This window comes from Seriola lalandi, unplaced genomic scaffold, assembly GCF_002814215.2.
Source record: "Seriola lalandi dorsalis isolate HSWRI2012SDOR001 ecotype SW California unplaced genomic scaffold, Sedor1 jcf7180002054293, whole genome shotgun sequence".
In the NCBI taxonomy this organism is placed as follows: Eukaryota; Metazoa; Chordata; class Actinopteri; order Carangiformes; family Carangidae; genus Seriola; species Seriola lalandi.
The window spans coordinates 216,072-241,725 of NW_019524846.1; the positions used below are offsets into that span (position 1 = coordinate 216,072).

Genomic DNA, 25,654 nt, shown 5'->3' on the forward strand with positions numbered 1-25,654 from the left:
GGGGTGGGGGGTGGCGGGGGTCTGAAGCTTTGTCAGTGTATTTGCACAGGTGATTAATTGTTGGAAAAGCCCTGTAGTTTTCTTTACACAAATGTAATGTCCAGCACACTGCATATGTTAGGGTTTGCTCTAGTTCGATGTGCAGGTAATGGTACCACAGAGCTGTTTCTGTGCCTTAAAATGACACTTTGGTAATCAGAAGCACCTTATTCGATATAGTTATTTCTTTTACTCCATTTGATGTACTTATTTAAGTAGCTGTAAATCACACAGGCGGTAATTGCTTGTAAAACCACCACAGACAAAACCATTTAGGGCTGTAACAAATTAATTTAATTATAAATGAATCTGTTGATTATTCTCTTGATTAATTTACTCATCATTCAATCTATAAAATGTGAAAAATGGCCATCACATGTTGTCAGGGCCCATTCGAACCGTTCATTTTGTCTGAGCAACAGTCCAAAAAAACTAAACAAACTCAATTTGAAACAGGAAATCAGAGAATGTTTGCTTCATAAATCCCTTAAAATATGAATCTGTTATTAAGCTTGAAGGTAATTATTATCTGTATTTTGACTAATTAATTGATCATATATTTGTGTCAGCACAAAACTGCAGGGTGGTTACTGTGGTCTAAAGGGAAGGATAGTCTACATTCAATAAAGCCCGTTTTTGGTGAAGGGAGGAACATTATAATTTATTTAGTTATTTATAATGTTTCTCATTGAGGATATCTGTCAGTCTCGTCTGAACTGGATTTTTCGAGCTCCGTACGGATGAACGTGTGAACTATCAAAAACAGTCACAAAAAGCACCTACAGGGGCTAGGAGACGACAAGATGTCTCTTTGTTCTTGATGTGCATTCAGAGCACTGCGGTGTCTGATTGACTGACTGACTGACTGACTGACTGACTGCTGTGCGTTGTTTTGTACCAAAGAAGAAGTTTCTTTCTCTAAACCTTCCTGTGTGAGGCGAGGATATTTTAAGCCTGAATTCTCTGCGGCTCTGCTTGAACGGTACCTATCAACATTTACCATGCTGTTGTGGTCAACGTTTCATAACGCTCTGAATCATTGCACTTGTCTGTTCCTCATGGTAGACTTGCTCATGGTAGTCTTCTCAGTGTTGTTGTGCTGACACTGTGCTGAATGATCCATGTATGATACATGTCACTTCTATCTTTGTCTTTCCTCCATCATATTCTGTCCTCATGTCCTGTCTCTGTTTTAAATCCTGTGTCTGTCTCTGTTGTTGTCAAATAAAAAAAAAAATCTTTCTTACCAATCTTGATTTGTTTGTCTGTCTTTTCATCAACTGTTTTTCTTTTCCATAACAACATATTTGTTTGATTCACATTTTCACGTCCTATTTTCACCTTGGTACAAACTTACTTACAAACTTATTAACTGTGTATCGGTGTACGTATCTGTGCGTGGAGAAGTGGACGTGCCCAAGTCAGATGGCACCCGTGACACCAAACATAGACACCTAATCTCTCTTAACAAGATCTAGTGTGGGTATATCCCAGAATAGCCCAAGTTCATAGCCAAAGTTGCAACGTCCATGCAAGTTTATCTGAAGTTAATAAAAGGGTTCAGCAGTCTGAAATAGTCAAATCAAGTAAATACAGTATCTTCCAAGGACTGTTTCCAATGACACTATTTCCCCATCGAGCTGCAGTAAAGGGAAAATAACAAACAAGTCTTGGACAGCTGAAGCCTTTAAAATGGCCAGTATGAACAGGATGATTACATCAAGAAAAACTTGTTTCAATGTTCATATGGGCACATGACTGTTGTTTAAAGACCTACTTTCCTTTAATAAAAAAAAAAGTCTTTTTGATGATGTGGAAGAAGTTGACTGGCTCACACAAAATCCTGAGCTTAACCCCAGCCCTCATCACCCAACCTCACTAATACTGCTGTGGCTGAATGGGATCAAATAACTTGCAGCCAGGCTCCAGAATCTGTTGGAATATCTTCCCAGAGGAGTGGGGTTTTTGTTTAACGTATGTGTGTAACGTTCAGGCTCCCACATACTTTTGACCACATAGTAAATATGCAATGGCACTTCTCTTTCGTTACACCTGCTGTCTCGCTCCCGTCTTGTCTCTTTCAAGTCTGTGTGTGTGTGTGTGTGTTTCTGTGTGTGTGTGTGTTTCTGTGTGTCCTTTGCAGCCCTAATGGTGAGGAAAGAGGGGGAGGAAATGGGAAGCAGTTCTTCAGTGCTGGCACTGATGTGGCCATCCTTTGGGAGAGAGAGTGAGAGAGAGAGAGAAATGTGCTTTGCCAGCAGAAACAGCAGCATGTGCCGCTGAAGTGCAGTTTCAGCAGAGAACTGGTGACATTCACAGAAGTTCGGTCTGCTTCACAGAAACGTATGAGGGCAGCTTATGTGGCAGGCACACACACACACACACACACACAAAAACACACACACACACACACACACACACACACACACACACACATAGACAAACACGCACAGATTGGGTTGATTGTGCTGACAGCAGGGAAGCATAGCTGCCATTTCTGTGTGTGTGTGTGTAGCTGCTCTTGTTGTGGCTTCAGGGTGGCCTTGCCATGTACCTTAGAGACTGGTTAGTCAGACATCTCCGCGACTCTCCTTCTCTTTCTCTCTCTCTCTCTCTCTCTCTCTCTCTCTCTGTGTGTGTGTGTGTGTGTGTGTGTGTGTGTGTGGCAGTCAGTGACTGATGGCGGGTCCTGGCTGCAGGCTGCTCCGGTTCGCTTGTGTCACACTTGCTCTGACAGCCAACTGTGCTGCGGTGACAGGTAAGCACTTTCCAGGAGTCAACAAAGAACCTGTAGCGAGGAAAAGGGAAGTGTAATGTCTACAGCAAGTTTTTTTTTTTTTTTGCCTCAGGATATGGATGGTTGTATTTTTATTAGAATTATGTATCCACGTTGATTGCTCAGTGTAAAGTTTGCTTACTTCTGAGATTTTTTTTCCCAGAGCCTTGTGTAACCTGACAAGCTCAGTGAGAGGCTTTAGTTATGGAGATAGTGTCAGCCAGAATTTGAAGTGCTATGGGACGATACTTACAGCTGTTGTGCTGTTGGTAACCTTGTATCAGCCACTCAGAGTGTCACGACTATCACACCTACCACGACGACTGATGTAAGTGCAATCTGCTGCTGCTTCTGGTTAATGAATGTTAACAATCACTCACCTGCTGCTGGAGGCTTTGATTCGTCTTGATTCACTGGGTTTGACCGGTGAGGTCAGAATCGTGTGTTTGCATGCAGGGTACTGGTGTTTCTGCTCGGTGGTGAGGCTGTTTGTGTGTGTGTATTTATTTTTTTATTTTTTTGGTGTGTGAAGATCAAAGGGCCACGAGGGCTGTGTGTTAAAAATGAATCTTAGCAGGTTTCACAAGTCATTGAAACACCCTCAGACACCTCATGTAAAATAGCTTTTCTTCCGACTTGAAAAGAGTGTGTGTGTGTGAGCTATTTTTGGTGTGTGAGTGTTTTTTTGTTTTTTTTTCTGGTGGTGTTATGTGCTGATGGGATCATCAGGCAGCATCTTGTCTGTATGTATGTATATGTGTGTATGATCCTCCACAGATAAAGCGTGCTCCAGACAGCTCTCGGGTGGCTGCCGTGCTGGCGCCGTGTCTGATTGGCTTGGCGGTAGTGGTGATGGTGGGGCTGGCGATGGCCGTAGCCAAACTGCGCGAGAGGCGGCAGACGGAGGGAGGTTTCAGTCCACGGCAACTCGAGGCTCCTGGTGGTCGCAGCCCACCTGCTGAGCTGGGAAACACATCCATCAGCACCTTGGCAGCGCGCGTGGAGCGCCTGGTGTAGTGTAAAGCAGGCAGGAGAGGAGAAGTGTGTGTGTAAGAGTGTGTGACTGCAGAGGGAAAGTGTGAGAGAGAGACAGAAATAAACAGTGTACCCTGTGTGTGAAAAATCTTTCAACCAAAACATTTGCCTGAATTTATTTTTTTTTTCTATTAGCATCTGTTTCTCTTTCCCACTTCCCCGCAGCTGACCTCTGAGGGTTTGACCTCTGACCTCTTACTGTCCATCAGTCTGGTGTCTGTTGTCCTGCTGCTGGTTCTCATCCTGACCTCCATTGGACTGGTGGTGGCGCTAAACCGCCGCGCCACCCACGGCACCTACAGTCCAAGCCGGCAGGAGAAGGAGGGATCGAGGGTGGAGATGTGGAGCATCACCCAGCCGCCACCTATGGAGAGACTGATATGAGATGCAGGTGGGGGCAGTGTTTACATGCAGGCTCTCACTGTTAGAGTCGTGTAGGAGCTGATAAGCAGAAATACTCCTGATACCAGATGTATGGCCAACTCAGATGGGATTGAACATCTGGATCCTGCCTGTAAACATGGTCTTCACCTCGCAGTACCTCCATCCTAAAACTATCGTTGCTGTCTTTCTTCATTCGCCAATGCACATGCTGGAAGACTGTATGAGATCTTGTGTGTAAATACGTAGCCCAGAGATGTTTTGCACCTGGCTTCACCACCCAGCAGTTCATCCATCTAAATGCAAAGATCTGCAATCAGCAGGTATTGAGTCTGTCACATCATTGTGTCCATAATTATAGAGCTGATGGACCAGTGAACACACACACACACACACACACACACACACACACACACACACCCACTTACACTATATCTTAAAACCTCATCCCGAAACAAGCAGAATAAATCTAAACATTCCTTATTTAAATTCGATCCATGTGTATTTATTACAGGAAAATTGTCTCTTCTACTTCTAGTAGTCATCTTTCAGGATTATAGTTGCACTAGTTGAGAATAGTTTCTTCAAGGTTGGCTTGTATATCGTTAGTAACTCGAGCTGTCTGATTTAAGTTGTAATTTTAATTGTACATACTGTACTGATTGTTTTGCTTATTATTTTTTAAACTGTGAATTTTACTTTGTACCTTTTTTAATTATTGGCAGCTGTACGGAAAATCTGTTGGAAAATTAAAGTGAATTTATTCGTGTTGATTTATTCAAGGTCTACAAAGTGTTACGTCTTTAGGGACAGTGTGATTCTACTTTTAGTGTTTGCTTAATCAATAAACCGACACGCTTATAGTCACACGCTCTGTCACCTCCAAGTGCATAGAGACCCAAAAACCAACCAGTGCTCCTGTACTGGAATAACACCTGGCCCCAGGTTTTCTGTCTGTCTTATTTGTGGCAATTTAATGAAATGCAGCTTTGGAAAATGCACAGTGTGGACCCTGGGGCAGTTTCTTGCTTTACCTGGTTTTGGCTGTGTGAACTGTAAATACACAATAAACCACACTGACTATTTTGTCAATACAACACATGTTTTTTTTTTTCCCCACATAATGTGAGTCTATGTTGATACAGTGTTTTGGTATAAAGAAAATGAGTCTGGTGATGCATAGGAATGAAACAGTATAATTTATTTTCAGTTCACAGTGCATACATTACGTGCAGTTGTACCAAGTTACTCATCATCAATAGCTCATTAGATTGACCTCAGTTGTTTAAGACAGTTGTTTTCTCTGCCATGAAAACATGCAAGTGTGCACAGAATCAGAAAATCAGTAAATGGCATACAGAAAAGTTAATCATCATTACGATACCCAAACAAGAGACTGAAATGAAAACTAAAAAGTTGCTTATTGTAACATTCAGTGTATTTGTCCATATACTGAAAATATTAATTTTTTTTTTTTAAAATGCGTAATTTCAGGGAAATGATGTTAATATCTCTGTAAAGTTGAACACTGCTACATAGTCTTTCAACCTCCCCTCACTCCAAATTTGCAATTTCAGGACACTTATACTTACTATATATTTACTGTTCGCTTAGCTGTCACAAGCCTGCAGACATTGAAATGCAAATCCCCTGACAATCCTCTCTATGTCGTTGAACGACGTTAGTGTAAACGGGACCAGAGTTACGGTTAGATTTACAGTAGCCGGTTAACCAAAAAAAAGTAGAAATGCTTTCCTCTACATAAATTGCAAGGCAGATGACAATCAACTCTACAATACCCAATGCAAGGCAGAATGATGTTCATTTCCATCATTTTTGATTTGATGGAATTGCTAAATACTGAACTAATAATCAATACCAAAAGAATAAACAACAACTGTAAAACTAAACAAAACAAAATCATAGCATACAACACATACAGGTACATACATGCAGATACAACAGTAAGCATTGTACCATGTACAAGCAAGCGTCAGTCTCTGCTCATTAAAACGTGTCAGATGCTCCTGAACATGAATGGCTACATGGGACATTTTGTTAATATTCTCTCTCTATTTCATTTCTCCAAAAATAAAATCTAAAACATTCAAATATTAGGTCTTTTTTTTTTTTTACAACATACAACACCAATCATATATTATCCATGTAAAATATACTCAAGCCAGAAAAAATACACATCTATTCAGTTGAAAATAATCTTTCATCAATATGAAATCAACTAGAGAAACTCGTCTGAGAAATGTTTTTAAATACAGTTAGCTCAGAATGAGTGTTAAAGGTGTTTTAAAAAAGAGAGAGAACAAAAAGAAGAAGAGCACAAACTATACAAGTAATCACCTAAAAGTACAATCAAAGAAAGTACCTAATTTACAAAAGGACGAATAACCCAGAGAAATTCAGAGATCCTCTCTTAAATACAGACAAGAAGGTTCCCGCTGACCACCGCAGCAAAGGAAAACACTGAGTAACTCCAGCTGGACTGCAGCTGAAACTCAGAAACAGAGCAGCTACAAAAACAATGCGAGAACCCAAGTTCAATTCAGGTCAGTTTCTCAGGTCCAAGTTGGGCTTCTTGTGTGTGTTTATCATATAAATACCGAAATGTTCAATGTTCCTTACTGAGATTGAAGGTGGTCCGAAAACATTGCATACTCATTCCTTCTATAATACTGTACCTTGTTGTGATTATACTGGATGGTACTCCGACTGTATAAGGCACACCATACACTCCCTCTTTAACACCAAAAGACACACCTCAGCTCACACAATTAAATAGACTCTAATATTTATTTATTTATTTAGGGACGCGAGGTTTATTCCCACTAGAAACTATTTTGATTGTGATTATTTTTCAAGTAGAATCGTATATAATATAATGTGAAAAAAACTGACCTTTCTGATCATTTTAAATATTTGCATAGTAAATAAGTTTTTTAAAGTGTTTGCAATGAATAAGGCCAGTACAGAGATTGTTCTGGAGTCTGTTTTTTTTTTCCTTTTTGGAATTATTACTAGGACTGATTCCTGGGCTTTTAGAAGCACGCCAAAGACTTTATGAGCAAATCGTTAACGCAGAGCAGCACTCAAAAAGTGGAGAAATAGCTGCTATTAAACTGCCACACCGACTGGCGTCTGGCATAAATCATAAGAACAACGAACCATAAATGTAATAATCCCAACACAAGCACATGAAAAAGCTTCTTTTTTTCTTTCCTTTTCTCTGGGTTTGTGGCGATGCAGAGAATGATGGGAACCCACAATCTCTGGACATGGCGTTTCTCTCCACAGGAGAGTCTGTTATAGAAATACTTTAGACTCTGTACACATTACATCCATGTAGCGACTCTCTGAGGAGAACTGTATTGCTTCATTACAGTACAATCATCAACCACTGCATTACATTACAGTGTGTGACTCTAACCTTGAAGGACAGAGATTGCATTTCCTCATGTGAGACAGAAAGAGGATAAAGACTGACTTATACAAGTCTGGAAATACTCTGGATTTTTTCTTAAATGTCAACAAACCCCATCAAAACACCAGAACAATAAATTGATACTGACTAGTAATCCAATTATTAAAATAGTCCCCAACAAATGCAGTATTTACTCCTATTTAAAGATGCGACAGCCTTTTCTGAGACAGTATCTGTGACTCTTTTTTAAAAGTTTACAGCACCAGTAAGAACAAATGGGCTCGGGGCTGAGTGCCACAGACAGGGTAGGGAAGTCTGAAAGCAATGAGACAGAATAATGTATTGTTAGTTTTGGTCTTTCCATGGGATTTGATGATAATAACTCAAGTGTAGAGCATTGCCAGCTATATCCTATAAAGTTCACCCTTTCCACATCCACTCCAAACCTCACAAACTCCACAACAACTGGCCACCATTTTTTTTTCTTTTCTTTTTTTTTTTTTTTAAGGTCGAGAGTGAGAAGTAGATTTGCTGAAAGAAGTAAAAGGCAGAAAATTAGGAGAGACAACATGAGGAGCAGAGTGGTGAAGGTGGAAAAAGAGAAAGAAGACGAGATGGAACAAGAGTACTGGCTTTTTTCAGATCATCCATTTTAACTTTTGAGTGTATTTGCATCTCGTCAGAGTGACGGAAGTGTCCTGAGGAACGCAGGAAGAGGAGAGAAAGAGAGGTTCCTACGTGCACATCTCATGATCTGGAATGCAATTTAAAAACAGCAGCTTAAAGCACATCATTTATTAACTACTCTATTCATTCAGATAAATACAGTGCTGTTTAAGTACTACTAATTGTTGCATGTAAGATCTGACATTATTCTGATTACAAAGTACCTGTTATGGTATCTATAGATTAAGACACCAGAGCATCATAAACAAATCACATGTCCATTTAAGGCATGGTGATAGAAAACATTATATTACACAGTGTATAATTAGTTTCAAAGGCCCGAGTGGACTCTGTATCTGGAAAATCCTGTCTCACTTTTGTTCTCGCTCAAATGATTTAAGTACCAGGTAGTAATTACTGAGTATTATTAGTTAATCTACAAGTGCAAGTTCAGTTTAATCATGTGAAATGTTTGGAACACTGAGTAGACGACTGACACGATGGTGTGTTGAGGAGCTATCGTCCCTTCTTAATTCTGAGTCTTTTTCTGGATTGAAAAATTAACAATTCCTCCATCACCGGTTGGCTACTTACGTTTTCCCCAAAAATATAATTCATGGGTTATTGTTGGGTGATGCTTTTTGAATGTGTTACAAGATGAAAACATAAAAATACCTCATCCAGAAATTTAGTCGAATCCAGGCAGAAATGCTATGAACAGGAGAAAACAAATCTTCTTATCGTGTCTTTCTTGTTTGTAATTGAGTTTATAAAGTTGTATTTTCTTAAAACAACTGGGATAACAGCACTCCAAAAAAAAAAAAAAAAAAATCGCACTCCTATGGCCTCACTTTGTGTTTTTGGAGTGTCGCTATCTTTCAACATTTCCCACTTGTTTTAAAAAACTTGTTAAACTCATAAGTTGTTGTTACTTCAGCGAAACACCCAGTTCAGTTGAAAGAAAAGTACTTATTTTGTGTTGGTTGTGAAAAAACCTGCCACTGGAGTGAGATGACTTTCACCTGTTTCTTTTCCAAAACAAAGTTGAATTTTTGTGTTTTTAAAACAAGTTTACGTGTAACTGGAAATAGGCTAAAATACTTCTGTTACGATGGCAGATTTCTTTCACAAAAAATAAGGATTTCATTATATAAATACAGAGCTGGATGATAGATGGAGAATTCTACGGCGCACCAATTCATCTCCATCTTTTTCCTGCAATAGAGGTTGTAGCTTACGGTTCGATGCCTGTATGGCATCAAATTCGTTTGTGACTTTTCCTGATGGCTGAGTGCTGATAAAAAAAAACAAAAAAAAAAACTTCTGAACCGATCATGTTCTCTGTGTCTGCAGCTAATTGCTATAGAAGAATGACAGTGAACATATTTCATTAGGACCTATGGCATTTTACAGACTCCCAGTCTTTGACGTCCCTTAGGACTCATCTGTGGCTTTGCCCTGGACCTGGTGGTGACTGTTGTTGCAGTGAACCTGTGAGAGCTGCAGGCTGGTGTGGAGGACGGAGCTGAGGCAACACATGGACTCAATCTCCTCAAGGAGGCCTTGATCCTGCACCACAGCTGCCCCAGAGCCTTTACCCTGACCCAGACACAGGCCGAGCCCCAGGAGCCCCTCCTTGGACACCTCTTTCTCCCACGGGACCGGCATAGCTGACTGTCTGTGCTTCGATGGGTTCCCCTCACCCTCCAGGTGGCCCTTGCTGCCCTGCCTCTGGAGAGCCTTTTCCTGGTAGTGCCTCACCGTCTCCTTGGACAGCACCTTCCTCCTCAGGACGTTGGTGGAGGAGGTCTGGTTCTGGTTCTGGGTCTGAGGAGGTTCCGTGCTGGTTTGGGGGTCTGAGATGGTCCGAGACCGGCCCGCTGGACCAGGAGAACAGTCTGGGTGAGAAACGCTTCCTGGAGAACTTTGGGTGTTAGAGAGAGTGGGAGGTGACGGCGTGGGTCTATGGGACAGTACGGGCGAGTAGGAGAAGCGGTGTCCTGGTTGTCGTCCTGAAGGTAAAGTATGAAGGGCTGGGTCAGAATTGGGCTTAGGAGGAAATAACAGGGGCTTGGAGAAATCAGCAGCCTGGTCTGGGGGTGCAGCAGATGTGACGGGCACTGGAGGAGCTGTTGCAGGTTTCTTGGACACCTTCATGCTGCTCTTATTGGGCTGTCTGCGTGGGGATGGTGGGAGGTGTTTCCCGTGGACAGCGCTGTCGTCCTGGCCCATATTCCAACCCCCCTGATCCCCAACTCCGCCACCATCACCTCCACTCTCATCTGCAGGTTTAGACTCGCTGGAAAGTGTCGGTTTGGTCTGCAACAGAACATAAAAGGTAATACCATTAAACAGAAACCTTTATGAAGACACCTGGGTGTCCCCAAATATCTACCCTTGATGGGTGAAAACACCAGCTGCTGAGATACACAACTGTTTAAGTGGAGTTGGCACATGCACAGGATTGGTCTACGTCACTAGAAGTTAATATACTGATGTTATGAAGTCCCACTCTACCTAATGGAGCTTACTAAATAGTATATTTGTTCTTCATTGGTTATAGTGTTTTTCTAAACTATTCACACTCCAGGTGTTAAACTTTGACCTCGATGAAGTAAGAAAGGTTAGTGACATGAGAAACTTGTGTAAAAGTTATCTGAGTAAATATTAAACAATATTCTGTTATTTATTGATCATGAGGCAGCTCTAAGCATTTAGTTGAACCAACCACTTAAACTGATTAATGTGGTTACTGCCTTGTAATAAGCTGTAATATTTAACACCTTCAGAACTGTGATAAACTTGAGGGTGATCCCAAATAATCCATTATAAATCTCAAAGGCAACTTTTCACATCAAGTGTTTCTTCAGTTTTAAATAGTCATGGTTATGCTGTAAAAGAAAATGTGCAACATGTCCATATCTGAAGGTAATAAAAGACTTTAAGAGGGAGATACATGGAAATACTTGAAGTAAAAAAAAAAAAAAAAGCTTGGTTATGGAACTGAAAGTCTTAATAAATCAAGCAATTGATAAGCTGCACACAAAAGCGATGCATTCTGTAAAGCCGAATTAATTTAACTGAGTGCAGATTTTACGATGACTATTTGCACCCATCTATCTTTAATCCATCAATGTATCATCACATTACTGGTCACACAGTGATACTTTTTTAAATTATGTTTTTGTAATAAGATGTCTCTATAAATAATGATTAGTCCCTCTCAAAATCTCATTTAGTCTTCCTCTCTTGCGTACCGGGGCCTTGTAGTCTAAATCATCCATGGACCTGAAGAAGTCCAGGCTCTTGGCAGCGCTGAGTTTGCCTTGCTCCAGCGTTGTGGTGTTCAGGGAGTCGAGTATTTCCTCCAGCAGATTCATCTGGCCTGAGTGGGAAGAGTCGATGTCGAGCTCCAGCGAGTAGGAATCATCGCTGTCTTCAGTGTAGGAAGGAACATCCCCGCTGTCCTCTGAGGAGATTCTGCATTTAGAGGAGAAGCGACAGTGACGGGCAGAGTTAAACGCTGGGTCATCTTTCAGAAGATAACTGTGTTTTTAGAGAACATCAAATGCTAATCTTTGCTGTGAACTTTCAAACATAATATTTAATGTACAGTAAATTATGTATTTTTGTCAACAGTTTCTCTGCGATAACTAGAACCAAAGTAGTTACAGTACATGACTGACATTTCTTTCAACTTACAAAATACTGTATGTCCACTTGGGGGCAGTGTTATCATGAGTAAAAAAGATTCATTCAGCTAGGAAATGCACTTTTCAACAGGCTATCAACTTTTTCTTCATAAAATGAATCAGTCAGCCAGTAATCTTGATATACCTGACATGCATAATTAAAACAACATGAAAATGGCTTCAGTGAAAAAATACTGAGGGGCAATAGGTCATAAAAGGAGAACTTACTTGCTTGCACTGTCCAGCTCATCATCATCAAGTCCGTAGCCAAGATCTCGAGGGCCCATGCTCATAGGAGACTTGCTGAAGTTATGCTGTTAATGAGAATAACACAGCAAGTGGATGCAGTTAGACAAAAAGACTATGATAAAACAATAAAAAGTGGACTCAGGGGGAGCCTCAGCTTAAAGATACAACATGGAGTCTAGACAGAATGTGGTGTTCTGCTGAGGTACAGCTTTTCATAAAAATATGACTTGGGACTCGGTAGAAAAAAGATGCAGGTCTGTGTTTGGTGGGTCCCCATAAGACAGGAGTACTAGCTTGTTTTAATGAGCCTGAACCCTCAGGGTTGAGACTAAATTTGTCAAATTTGAGTCTGGGGATAAAAATCTTTAATATCCCCTGCAGGGTTTTATCAAACTCAGCATTATATGTGAACTACAAGCTACTTACGCACTGTGAGTTAAGATGAGGGCAACAGCAGAAATCATTTGTATTACAGCACCAGTGCATGTGATTGTATTTGTCACTGCTGCGTGTTGAATGATCAGTGTGTACTGTAGTTGTCTGACACAGTTTAATAAGCCACCTGTGTACCATGTTTAATGGGCGGGTTAAAGAAGAGACAGAAGCTTTACAGAGCAGGGCAGGACTCTCCCCATGGGAGCCCAAATCTGCCCCAGGCCACTTATTAACATGCCTTCCACTACGACGCACATGTTCCTCCCTCACTGCGTGTGCATGTTCGTTTATGTTAATACTATCTTTCACTTTCTAATGTACACTCTTTGCTTTTTGCCCATTTACCTTCTTATATATTGATGCTCACCTTCTATGTCTATTTTTTGGTAATATCTCAAATTGTCTTTCTCTGCGTTTTGTGCACATACAGGCACTAACGGGATGCAGTTAAGTTAACATGCTATCACTGCTAACAATCTGTGTGTGCGCATGAGTGTGCACTGCAATGTTTTCCCTGTTTTTTTTAGTTTTTTTTTTTTTTTTTTTACACTTACTTGGCTCCACCTCTCTTTTTCTCTGCGTGTTTCTTTGTAAACTCACGTTAGCCACATTATCAAAGCCCAACACTGAGAAAAAGGCTCTTTACAACCCTAAAAGTGAGCGGAGCACAGGGGGTGTGTTTAAGAGGTGAGGATGGTAGTGTGGTTTTGGGTCGCAGGAAAATCAGAGGCACAAAGGTGAAAAATAGTGAGAAACATTTATGGAAAAGAAAACGGAACACAAGACAGAACGATCGAAGGAGGAAGGTAAGGAATGAAAAAGGGAAGGAAGGAAATGTAGAGAGGTGAGGAAAGATTCCTCAAAGCCCCAAAGAATGATGGGAATCGTGGGGGTGGGGTGGGGGTCAGTATTGGAACCGTGAACCAAGCCGGTCTTGATTAGCCGACACAGTGCCAGCCAGACAGGCGGAATGTAACGTGTGGCTGGCCTGGCCTCATTTAGGGCCTGTGTTCGGCCAGGGAAGACACACACATACACGCACACGCACACACACACGCGCACACACGCACACGCACGCACGCACGCACACACACACACGCGCACACACACACACACTCTCTCCCTCTCTCTCTCACATACGCACACTCAAGTCACATACGCACCCTATTACAAAAAACACAAAGAGTTAAAGTGCCATTTTCTCCATAAAAGTCAGCGGAGGAGATGTGTGCAGTAGCCACTTAAGCCTCTCAGCCATCGGGCTAAACACGAACACATGTGGTGGCACTGCTGATTGGCCAAGCTGCTCCCCTTCCATGGTAGCTTGGAGCTATAATGAAAGAGATTTCAGAGGGGCTCAGGCCTGGGATCCCTAAACAGCCTTTAATGGATTCCTGTGTCAGGGCAGTAAATCTGGGGCCAGGCCGACATGCCAGCCAGCCAAAGCGGGCCAGCAGAGCGGAGATGCACCTGTGAGATACTTGGGGAGGGTCGGCTTTAGACAGCAATACTTACAAACACTACAAACACATGCACTGTATGTTTATGGTGCATGCAGTAATTTAGTCCGTTCATTTGTGCGACAGGGCTGTGTGCAGGGAAGCGGGGCCTCTCTCTGCGTTTAGGTGTTTATTAAAGCAAGGTGAACCCATACACAACCAGACACAGGTCATGAAGCCTGGCCCTCTGATCTCGGTTACAGCTTTGGTGCCGTCTACCTGAGAGGAAGTTCCATAGGGAGCAGTAAATGGATGGTACCTCACTTCACGGCTTTATCAATTTGTCATTCCCTCTCTTCACTGTGACCCTTTAGTGCAGCAGTTAAGATTAAACTATTTACAACAACTGAGCATTTTACGATAGAAGCGCCAAATTTGGCACAGGAGTAGGTTTATATCCTTTATGCTTTTTGAAAATGGCCAACATATTGTATTCATTTTACTGGTAATGTGAGGTACTAAGTATGCTTTTGTCAGTTACTTAATATACATAATATTACTGCTCCTCCAGAGCTGTCCAAACCAACAAGAGCAGTTAAATCTGAGACCTAAAATTAGATGTACTGTATGCCAATGTAAAAAAAAAAAAAAAAAAAAAAATATAGACTCTTCAAATTTAGACATTCACAATGAGATATTCTCAACCAGAGCAAACAGGTTCTGTGTTAAAGCTGTGACAGCTCTACCACCATCCCATATCTCCCCAGGCCTGACAGGACAGTGGAAAGCATGAAATAGCAGAACAACAGATTATCATACTGCGCCTTCATTAGCTTCTTGCTGTCGGCTAATGGGAATTTGAAAGGTGAAAATGAAAAAGCGATTCTCCCTCCATGCTTTCTCGTCTCCCATTTTCTCCCTCCATCACTCCGCTGTCAGTGACAGATGTCATTGTCTGGCTCTCGCTTCCTTCCTCTCCACCACAAGTGAGACTGTACAGAACGCAGAGAGCGAAAGAGTCAGGAGGAGATACAGCAGAGGAGCAGGCGTCATGAAAATTATAAAAATGGTCAGGGTATTTCAGTAAAACCAGCTCGATCCAGTATTTTGGAAGAGGTGGGGAAGCCTCTTGTGTTTCTTAAATCAAGGAAAAGATTTGACATCTCCGCTTCTCTTGCAAAGTGAACTCCTTTTTACTCTGCAGGAAGCATTTCTTCATTATTTTTATGTTATTTTGTGATTATATTACTTTGGCGTCTGTGTCCCTGAGTATCTGGCTAAAGAAGAAAAAGAATCCTGACTCCCTCCAGTTTCATTGTCAGACGAAAAAAAAAACAAACACATACTCTCTTTTCTTTAGTCCAGATTACCAGTCTTCAGTTTTGGATTGTGAGTAAATGAGGGCAGAATGGTTAACAGGACTAAATTATCTTTTATTCTGACCCTTTCATACCCGGACCCTCCAATAAGCAAAAAGGTATGAAATATATCTAAGGGGGCTTGAAAAAAGTCTTCAGATTTGTGATAACAAATTACATTTCATTTCTGCGGTTATGAGGGGAAAATAGTCATCATCATCCATTTTAGTAGCTGCATTTGGAGAAACAAACTTTCCCCTCCTATTCCCTTCCTTCCCTGCATGACCGGTTATGCGGAACAACTATGCCTCTCTGTGACAGGGCCAAACGCAAGCGGACTTTAATAGCAAGTCTTACATTATACATTTCATATGGTATTTCTGAGTGGGCACTGATCTCACAACTTGGCAGTGTATGTAAAGAGATGCCGGTAAAATGCAAACAAACCTTGGGGAGAGGCAGAGGCTTTGTAGAAGTATGGCCAAGTCTGTGTCTGCCTGTTTAAGAGCTGCTCACTCGAAAGGGGGGGGGAATAACGTTTGAGGCAAGATCCACTGCGTTTCTGTCCAACTGGCTGTTGCTGAAAGCCCACTTCCTTTTCGCTTAAAACATGAGCCATATAAAAGAAGGAGAATGTGCATTATGCTCATTCTGTTAGACTAAACCAAACTCATCCAGTAAAATCACCAGGTGTCTTTCTGTGAATGGGTGCAGTGCAGTACTGTGACGGTGCCAGGAGATGGCACTTTGGTTTCAGCAAGGAGGCCGTGACTTAGTTACTTGGTCTCTGAAGTGGGGAGAAACTGGGCAAAAGTGAAGACTACAAACGCATACAAATAACCATGTACACACACACACACACACACACACACACACACACACACACACACACACACAGCTATGGACACAGCCACTGTACTTAAAGTTCACTGGGTGCATCATAATTATTGATTTAAAATATTTATCCATAATATTAATCTTACAATGAATATTATATGCTTATTTGAACAATTTTCCATTTTACAATCACATCAAAAACTATTATTATGCCTTATGACAAACACGCAGAGTATGCTCTATAATCTACAGTAAGTGAATATGTTGTGAAACAGTTATTAGCTATTCAGTTTACTCAGAAAGTATTGCTTTTGCATATTGTCCATATTACAGCATTTTCAATCATGCACTGAATATAATGAAGTCTGTGGACTGCATTATGAGCAATACTTCAAGTTAAGTGTTGTTGTATTAAAAATACATATTAGTGTAAGCATGTTCAGAGACACATGATAGTTGTTCAAGCCGAAATCATCAACACACAAATGTGCATTTCCCTGAACACAACACAGACACTTCACAAGTCATGTGTACAGTGTACATATGTGTCCACTGGCCATGAACACATGAGCTGTCTCCCACTGATGGAGCACACACAGATATTCACCCATGCATTCACACACACACACACACACACACACACACACACACACACACACACACACACACACACACACACACACTGAAGTATCCATGTGACTTTGTTGCTCTGGTTTACATCTGTGTTAACTCTCTTCTCTGTTTCCCCTCCACACGGAGCTGAGTGGTGTTTTCCGGGCTGGCATCTTTTCTGCCTCACCAGGTGAAGAGTCCACAGCCTGGGGCTGAGCCCGGCCACAAGCCTGCTGGCTGTCATTGTCCATAACATTGTCCCAACCCCTACTCTCCTCTGCTCTCTTAACAGCTGTCATTCTGTTGCCTCCAACCTGAGGCGAACTGTTTAATGCATGCATGTTTGTGTACATGGGGCACACACACTGAAATACATGCTCATGTACAAAAGGGCTGAGGTACAGACACACTTTCTGTTTACGGACGCTTACAGCACAATACCACATAAAACACGCACACACAAAATATACTAAATCTTACATACAGAATCTCAAAAACAAAAGTGGCACTCACACACAAAACCATCCAGGAGCAAGAACAATGGTTGCTGTTTGTTGTATCAGACGAGAAGTCAGCAGTCCAATTCAGTCTTGTTTTTGTCAAACGAAAGGATTACTCCTACATTCCTAATCAACAAGCTCACCAAACACTACAAATCACCCACATTGCCGGATACGGCTGAAATATGTACGCATATGACAGCAGCACTTTCACTTTGGTACATGTGTTGACTGATCAAATAGAATATGAATTTCATAACTCTGATTATTTTTGCTATGATTAATTAAAAGAAGCTTCTCCAGGATTATCATTTCATTTCAAGGACAGACTTAGAGGTGTTTGCTAAAAAATGATGAATGATAAAAATGTATCAGGATTTTTCTTTTCTGTCATACACGAGTGGAGAATGTCTTTAATCAGATCACATTTTTTTGTGGCTTCTGATGAAAACATGTCTGTGAATTTATCTGGCAGATGAAGAGGCATTTGTTTGTCACTTGGTCAAAGGTATGAAGATGCAAAGAGGACACAGGGAGGCGGCGTAGCAAAGGACACAATGCACAAGAATATGTCAATATGTCACCTGGTGTATATAATGCTTAATATCTTTTTACTTTGAGAGAGGTGAGGGAGCAGTTTTGTTCCCTTGTGTTTGAATAAGAAGGATCACAACTCCTGCTTTGATGTCGTTTCACATAGAAACAGTAGGATCTTTTTTTTTTTCTTATTTATAAGATTATATTTTTAAGATTGAAAAATAAAAGCTGTTATTGTCATATGGAGACATATTTGGATTTGTGGATTATATGGACAGGAGCCTGGTTTGTGCACAGAGAGGGACTAGGACATACTGCAAAGACTGAGGAGCTAGAAATAAGGGTAGGCCAAGCAAAGGAGGTCTGTGTGTGGGCATGAGGAGAAGAGGAGCTATGAGGATAAGAGGATAAAGGTGTGTTTTTTTTCATGTTACTTAACCTTTATTTAACCAGGTTAGTCCCACTGAGATCAATTTCTAGTGCAGGGAACACCTGGTCAAGACAGTTGTGGGCAGAACAACAGTATAAAGATTTCATAGGAAGCAATCTCAGGAAACAAACACAGAAAGGTGACAGACGGAGAGATAAGAGAGTGTGAGAACAATAGCTATGTTTTTTGGGACTGTAATTGAAATATAAATAAGGTGTGCCATTAACAGTTAGGTAAAAGTAAAGAGTAAAGTGTAGCAGCTTCAGAAAAAAAAAACAGGAGACCTAAAAGGAGCCTTAACTTCATTACATACTTGCCAAATAATTTTTCAATGGTATTTTATAAACAAAAAACATTCTTCCCGACATTTGTTTTTCCTGAGTTTTTTTTTTCCCCCACATGCATTTTGAGTTTCTAACTAATGTGCTTTAATTTGTGTAATAAAGACATGAAACCAAGCGATTACGGATATCCTGAAAAACAACAAAACACTGAAAGCATCTCCAGTTTCCTGACAACATTTGTTTGGGAGCAAATGTTTTGAAGAGTTTCAATCTTTCAGGGGTTACTGCACACCGACAGGCCATAAATTATCAAGGCTTTCTTGGCTTCTCCATTTTCAGTCTTTTTGACAGAAAAGAATCTTGGATCGACAGACTCTTCAAAACACACAAAACAGGAGGGTTTGCATGAGGGTTTTACTGTGTATGGGTTGGTATAATATACTGAACCACCCCAACCTGGATTAAGAACTATTAGCAGTTAAGAAGGCGATGTGAAAAGGTAAGAATGTGTTGTGTATAGCTAAAGAGAAACTGATGGACTATATATAAACACTAACAGACAAAACCAGTGCTGTGGGACATGCTATCCCGTGTCCTGCGTGTCCCTCCTCCAGTGGTCCCCAGGGACCCGTTACTGTGGCAATGAACAGGCCTCAGTGGCATGGACAGGGGTGTGAGTGTGTGTATATCCTGAATACAGTGCATGTGTGTTTGTGGGTGTGTGCGCACATCAACTGCATGTTAACTTTTAATCTGAATCTGTGTGTGTGTGTGTGTGTGTGTGTGTGTGTGTGTGTGTGTGTGTTTGCTGGCCCGTCTTTGTGTGTGCACTAGCTGGGGGGAGGGTGTCCGAGGAGGCCTTTAGAAAAGCCCTAATTGCCGTTCCTCTCCTCTCCCCGGCCGTCACACCTTCCTCTGTGCTAAGACTTTCCAGCCTCATCACACACACAGGAAACACAACGCTAATTAGAGACAGCACAACCTCTCCTAATCACACTCTTACATGACTGTGACTAAAATGTCAGTGTGTGCATGCAGGCATGTTTTTTTTAGTATTTTTTTTTTTAGACAGAATTGGGAGTCCATTTGCTATTTTTTTTTTTTTTTTTTTTCATTTAGCAATAAGAGGTGGAAACGCTCCAGCTGGGATTACAGAGGTATAGATATGCAGTGGGAGATATAACTAGTATCCCTGAGGCTGTATGCATGTGTTTTGTACTGTACAGTGTGCAATTTTAATTACATAAAACTAAACTTCCAACACTAAGAAATATAAGTGAGCATATTCATTTACACTACACTGCAGTGTCTCATAATTTTCTAATGTTCTTAACTCTCCTGATGAATTTATTGATGAATGTGTATTTTGTGAGCGGGCATGTACTTGCTCATCGTATGCCAGCTCTGCACACAACAAAGAAGAAAATGTGCTATCCAGTTATGGTGCACAAGCAAATTCTTCAGAGGAAATGCTGACCAGCAGATGAGTTGCTTCTACTGTCCGTGCTGTTCAGAGAAAAATACTGAATGTACATCATGAGTGTGTTGAAAGACAAAAATGCTTATCATTACATTTGGCGCCCTGACAAACTACTGTACTTCTAAGAGTTGCTACAAGAGAGAGAGTGAGAGGGAGAAGGAGAGAAAGAGGAGAGGGATGGAGGTAAAAAAAAAAAAGAAAAACGTGGGGATGGAGGAAGGGAAAAAAGAGCAATGGCTGAAAGAGTGAAGAAGTGGAAGACTGCATCCATGTCGGTCCAGTGAAAACTGAGCTCCGGCTTGATAAGTCAGTGTAAATGTAGTTAACTCATTTACTGATGTGAGTCTGTGTGTTTCTGTGCGTGTGTGTGTGTATGTGTGTGTGTGTAACATACCCGTCTCATCTTCTGCAGTCTCCTTGGAGACAGGCTCTTGGTGCTGGTGGGAGACCCTGCACAGACCGTCATCCCCTCTTCTTCTTCTTCCTGAGAGACAGATGAAGAATGTAAATCTTGAAATAAAACATCAGACAGTTTGGGGGAATAATGTGCATTTGCATTTATGTGAATTAACCAGACCACAGGACATTAAATACATTTCTCCCTTATATAAATTAATCCATTTCAAATAAAAGCATTTAATAGATTTCTGAGTTGAATTTAAATGAAGATACATTTTTCTTACCATCAACAAATCCCATGAAAAGATGAGCTGTAACAAGTATTTTGTATCTAAAGCCTGATACAGCTTATTCCTCTGTGACATGGACCCAAAGTCTTATAAATAATAATCTATAAACTGTTGCCTGGTGACATGATCCTTCATTTTCACCATAATGAAGGATGTACTTTATCTTAGTCAATCCCACATACGCCGTTCTGTTACTGAGAATACTTAATACTTAATACTCAAATTTGCATCTGAAATAGACCCGCCCCAAAAAATATATTATTTGGTTCTATTTGAGTGATGTTTGCTTTAAACTACAGTATCATTTTGGTTTTTTTTTTGTTTACTTTTTCAAAATGAAAGTATATATTTGTATTTTTAAAGATTTATGTCTTCAGTAGGAACTAATGGGCTTGGGTCTGACAGCCACAGACACAGTAGTGAAGTCAGAAAGTACTGAGAGGACTAAAAAAATTGTTGGTTTTTGTCTTTCATGGCATTTTTTTTGACAATAAGATATATGGTATATCACCAGCCTTATACACTAGCAGGTTACAACAATAATAATCAAGGTAACCAAATCTGATCAGTTTAATTTCAATATGTTTGTGCCTGGGGTCTTTGTGCAGACATCTGCAGCTAGAAGTATCACATTGTAAAAATGCTCTGCAGATTAATTGTGATCCTAAGAAACTTGAATTCATTTGTCTTCTGCCTGCACAGGAAATCTGACTTCAAAATTGGATGGATTTCAGCACCTCTGTTTGCCTGTACTGTGTGTGTGTGTGTGTGTGTGTGTGTGTGTGTGTGTTTGTGTGTGCATGCACGGCGCGGAGCGCTGCGTGCTCCTCTTGTTCATCATCAGTGCCCTCTCTCCTCAGTTTCCCACTGACAGATCAAACTGCTATTGCCTTATCAAATCCATCAGGCTTATGGAAACATACACCTCGTTACATTAGCTTTGAGGAAATCACAGGCTCACTGATGAAATATGCAGACAATAAAAGAGAAAGAGGGGCTGGGGCTCGGATGACATGACAGGCCATAGCCAGAGGGGCGCTGGTTAAAAATGTACAGCTTGAACAAAGCGCTAAGCAGGCTTCAACAGTCATTAAAGGCCCCTGCGTCAGAATCACACACTCCATGTAAAGCAGCCTTCCTGTCTGCTTCTATGAGGGGGGTGTGTGTCTATCTGTGTGCCTCAGAACACAATTATGTGTACATGTGTGTATGTATGCCGGTATGAGTGCGTGCATGTGTGTCAGAGAGGTGTGAAGGTCTGCACTGCTCACCCTTGCTTTAAGTCTGCCCTTAATGTCCCGGATGCCCCTCTTGGCATGACTCTTGGCCTAGGTGGAAAAACAACACACACACACACAAACATGCACACGCACACACACACACACACACACACACACACACACACACACACACACACACACACACACACACACACAGATTACTAATCAAAACATGTTGCATTAACATTCTGCACTGGTTTCATGTAACATCAAGAAATGCTTTGATCCCTGTGGCAAAAACACGGAGACAAAAGGTTGGATAAGAGAGCCTCGCACACTAACAGGAGGCGATAACATGAAAGGGCACCCTGACCACCTATTGTACAGCACATAACGACATGCTACTGCTCATCAAACACTGACTTGTCATGAACAATGCTTCCACTCGCTCCACAACCAATTGCAACAGACACATTTTACGCTAATTTTCATATATTCAAGCATGATGATTCATTTTCTCTAAAGAACCTGCAGAATGTCATGCGAGGTCTATTTCAATGGATTTTTTTTTTTTTTTTAACAGACTTGAGGATTCAATTTAATTTACGTACAGTATTGAACAAAGCACTGATGTGGCTGCCTATTAAGCAGTTTTGCAGAAGAACGTACCTTTGTCACAGCTGTGTTGATGAGTGCTCCTCCTCTCTGTAACAGGCACAGACAATTATTTGTCAGACGCATAAAGACGTTTTGAAGGAGTTTCAACACATGTACACACATTCAAACCAATTATTATCAGGTATTTTTACATCAATTATTCATATAGAGAATATATACACTTTTATAAGAGGAGTTTTGCCTTGTGTAATGCATAACCATGAAAAGATGTTGATTGCTTTAAATCAGACTGATTATTTTATGTAACATTTTGCATACATTTGCAAATCTGTGATGTACAGTAAACTCACCAATATCACTATCAATATTTCTACCACATCTCCAACCAACCGAGTAGTCACCCAGGACCAATTTTCAATATCAAAAAATCCAAAACTCCCTCTGCAGCTCAGAATAGCAGTGTAATATCAGTTAAAAAAAAAAAAAAAGAAAAAAAAAAAGTGGTGACATCAGGCAAAGTATCATATCGCTGAGCCATGATAAACTGCACGATTCACGGCATTCAGGAGGTTTTTTATTTAGAAGCAGAATAAAACAGCGATGGAAGAGACTGTGTGTGATTGATTTCTACTTTGAGTTCTGCAGACTGACTTTATGGTACCCAATATCTCTGTGTGCCTGTCTTCTTTTCTCACTCTGAGTTGCTGCATCTCTCCTTTGGCGTCTCACTCTTTTTCTCACTGTTTGGTCTTTAGTGTAAGCACAAAGCGTCGGCTAAACGGCTAAACAGAGTAAATGGCAGACAGTGTTTCAGAAGTCGGCGGAGGGAGAGGAGGAGAGGGGCCGAGGTGAAGGCCCCTCTTATAGATCCCTGTCAGTCAGGAAATGTGAACTTTAACAAACCTTTGAAGAGCACTCTAGAGAACTAATTCAGCCTTAGCTGACGGCGTGGGGAGAGAGGGAGGGTGAGGGAGAGGGGGAGGGGGAGGGGGAGGGAGAGATGCTCGGTGAGTGAGAGAGTGAGAGACAGAGGGGGGGCTGTGACAGAGATGAAAAGAGGGAGAGAAATAAAGAGAGAAAGGAGAGGAGGAAAGCGACAGAAGGAGATGAAGAAGGAGGGAGCGATCTATGTTCTTGGGTCGGTTCAGCGGAGTAACGCCTGTGTTTGCTGCCAGATCAACATGTCATGTTGGAGGACGTCTTGTCACGTCAAATCACTTCTGTCTCCCTCCCTGTCTGTCTCCACTGTCCTGCTGCACGCGCCGCTTCACACACCAAACTGCACTCAAGCTGGATCTGTACATTCAGACAGCCCCTTCATTCCAAAGGCAACACCAGGACTTCAAACGGAGTCGTGTCAATCACACTTTCAATTAAATATAACTCTGGAATAAAATGAGTGAAACATAAAAAAAGCCATAGATAAAAGCATTTAGGTGTGAGATGCACGACATTCTGTGAATACCTTTACAGTGTGCATCCATTGCTGATAAGACCTTGAATTACCTGAAGGGATGTAGAAAATAGGAAATATGAATTATCACTTTGCACTCAAGAGCACAGTATGAACATTGCAAAGCAAAGGTAACTATGGATATTACACTGAGACACAGTCCTATAGCTGTTATTGAGCATTTTAAATTCAAGTCAAATATATTTCTGTATTGATCAGGACAAATGTAGTGACAGTATTAGGGAGTGTGGTTGAAGAAAATAATGAGGGTAATAAAACTAAGCTCTGCAATATGTCTTGGGCCTTAATTCTGGTAAAACTCTTTTCAGTAAACTTTCAAAGTGAAAAGTTATTTTCTTCTTTTGTCCCTTTTGCTCTTTAACCAATAATAATAACAATGATAAACTAAAACATTTACTGCTGAAAATTACCTTGAAATAATGGACTTGTGAGGGCAGAATGGAGGATTGTTTAGAGAATATAATTACAGATGACAGTGTGGGTTTGGGTCAAGATCAGAATAGATAAGCCTAATAATATGATGGGTATTTAGCTGCAGCATCTGGATGGCATTTCTTTTCTCTTGTCGTGTAAATATGACTCAGACCTGAGGTGTTACGATCAAAACAACCTAATTTGTCTGAGCAGTCCTGTGGGATTTGTTTCACTCTCAAACTTCTGATGTCTCATCCGCTTTCTTCACGTGCAATAATGCCCATTCCTGCCAACATATCGTTAATTCTGCCGTCAATCTTCTTTTGCCACGGTCAGATTTACATGTCCCCCTGTGTATCAGTTCCAATAGAGACTTTTGCTACAAATGTCACTCAAGATGCACGCAGAATATAAAAACCAATTTACTCTGAGAGACTTAGTTTACACTTATTTTAGAGCAGCTGCCAGCAACGTTAACGTATATTAATAATGATTTCATTCTGTTTTTCAAAAGGACAATAAAGTTCATCGGTGCATTCATATTTAAAGCGCCTTATGTGGTCACACGCATGTTTATTAGACAATGGCAAAATGAATTAAACAATAAGGACCAGAAATGTTTTCAAATTAACATTTTATAAAAATGTATATAAGAAGACTACAGAATAGTATATAATTTACCAACTTTTTATCCAGTTTATTATTGTGTGATTTGCCTTTTTGCACATGTAACTGGTGTACAGTTTTAAGAGAGTTAGATTTTATTTTATTTGGGGAATGGAAGTGTCTTTAAAGGTTGCTCCTTATTTTGTTCACAGTTTTTATATCTTACTGTAGTACAATCATTTCTGCCATTTGCATGAAATATGGCAAATAAATATAATGTGACTAATTGATAGACAGCTCCAGCACTACTCACTTCCACAGAACCCCCCCTCTGTGATCTCCTCTTCAAACACGTCGGTGAAGCCGCGGCCTGCGTTCAATTTGGCCAGCCGTCCGTCGATGAACTACAACCATAAATTACAACGTGCTTATTAAAGAAGGGGGGTG

General features: G+C 40.9%; 2 protein-coding genes across 4 annotated transcripts in view; one reads left to right on the forward strand and one right to left on the reverse strand.

The window, feature by feature from the left end:
- crb1 (crumbs cell polarity complex component 1) overlaps positions 1-5,328 on the forward strand; it is a 22,200-nt gene extending 16,872 nt beyond the window's left edge. The window contains exon 13 of one of the 2 annotated variants that reach the window (XM_087173925.1): positions 3,593-4,104. In XM_087173925.1, the coding sequence (XP_087030051.1) occupies positions 3,593-3,832 (240 nt within the window). In that variant the 3' untranslated portion in view covers positions 3,833-4,104. Of the gene's footprint in view, positions 1-3,592 lie in introns of both variants that reach the window. The other variant, XM_023406027.2, reaches the window with a different exon arrangement.
- A 79-nt stretch (positions 5,329-5,407) lies between these two features.
- Positions 5,408-25,654, reverse strand: part of dennd1b (DENN/MADD domain containing 1B) — a 105,475-nt gene continuing 85,228 nt past the window's right edge. For both annotated transcript variants that reach the window (XM_087173926.1, XM_023406029.2), the window contains 8 exons: positions 25,521-25,611; positions 24,179-24,219; positions 22,765-22,800; positions 22,147-22,203; positions 20,581-20,670; positions 12,254-12,339; positions 11,591-11,813; positions 5,408-10,652 (listed from right to left, as the gene is read on the reverse strand). In XM_087173926.1, coding sequence (XP_087030052.1) covers positions 9,768-10,652; positions 11,591-11,813; positions 12,254-12,339; positions 20,581-20,670; positions 22,147-22,203; positions 22,765-22,800; positions 24,179-24,219; positions 25,521-25,611 — 1,509 coding nt within the window. In that variant the 3' untranslated portion in view covers positions 5,408-9,767. The remainder of the gene's footprint in view (positions 10,653-11,590; positions 11,814-12,253; positions 12,340-20,580; positions 20,671-22,146; positions 22,204-22,764; positions 22,801-24,178; positions 24,220-25,520; positions 25,612-25,654) is intronic.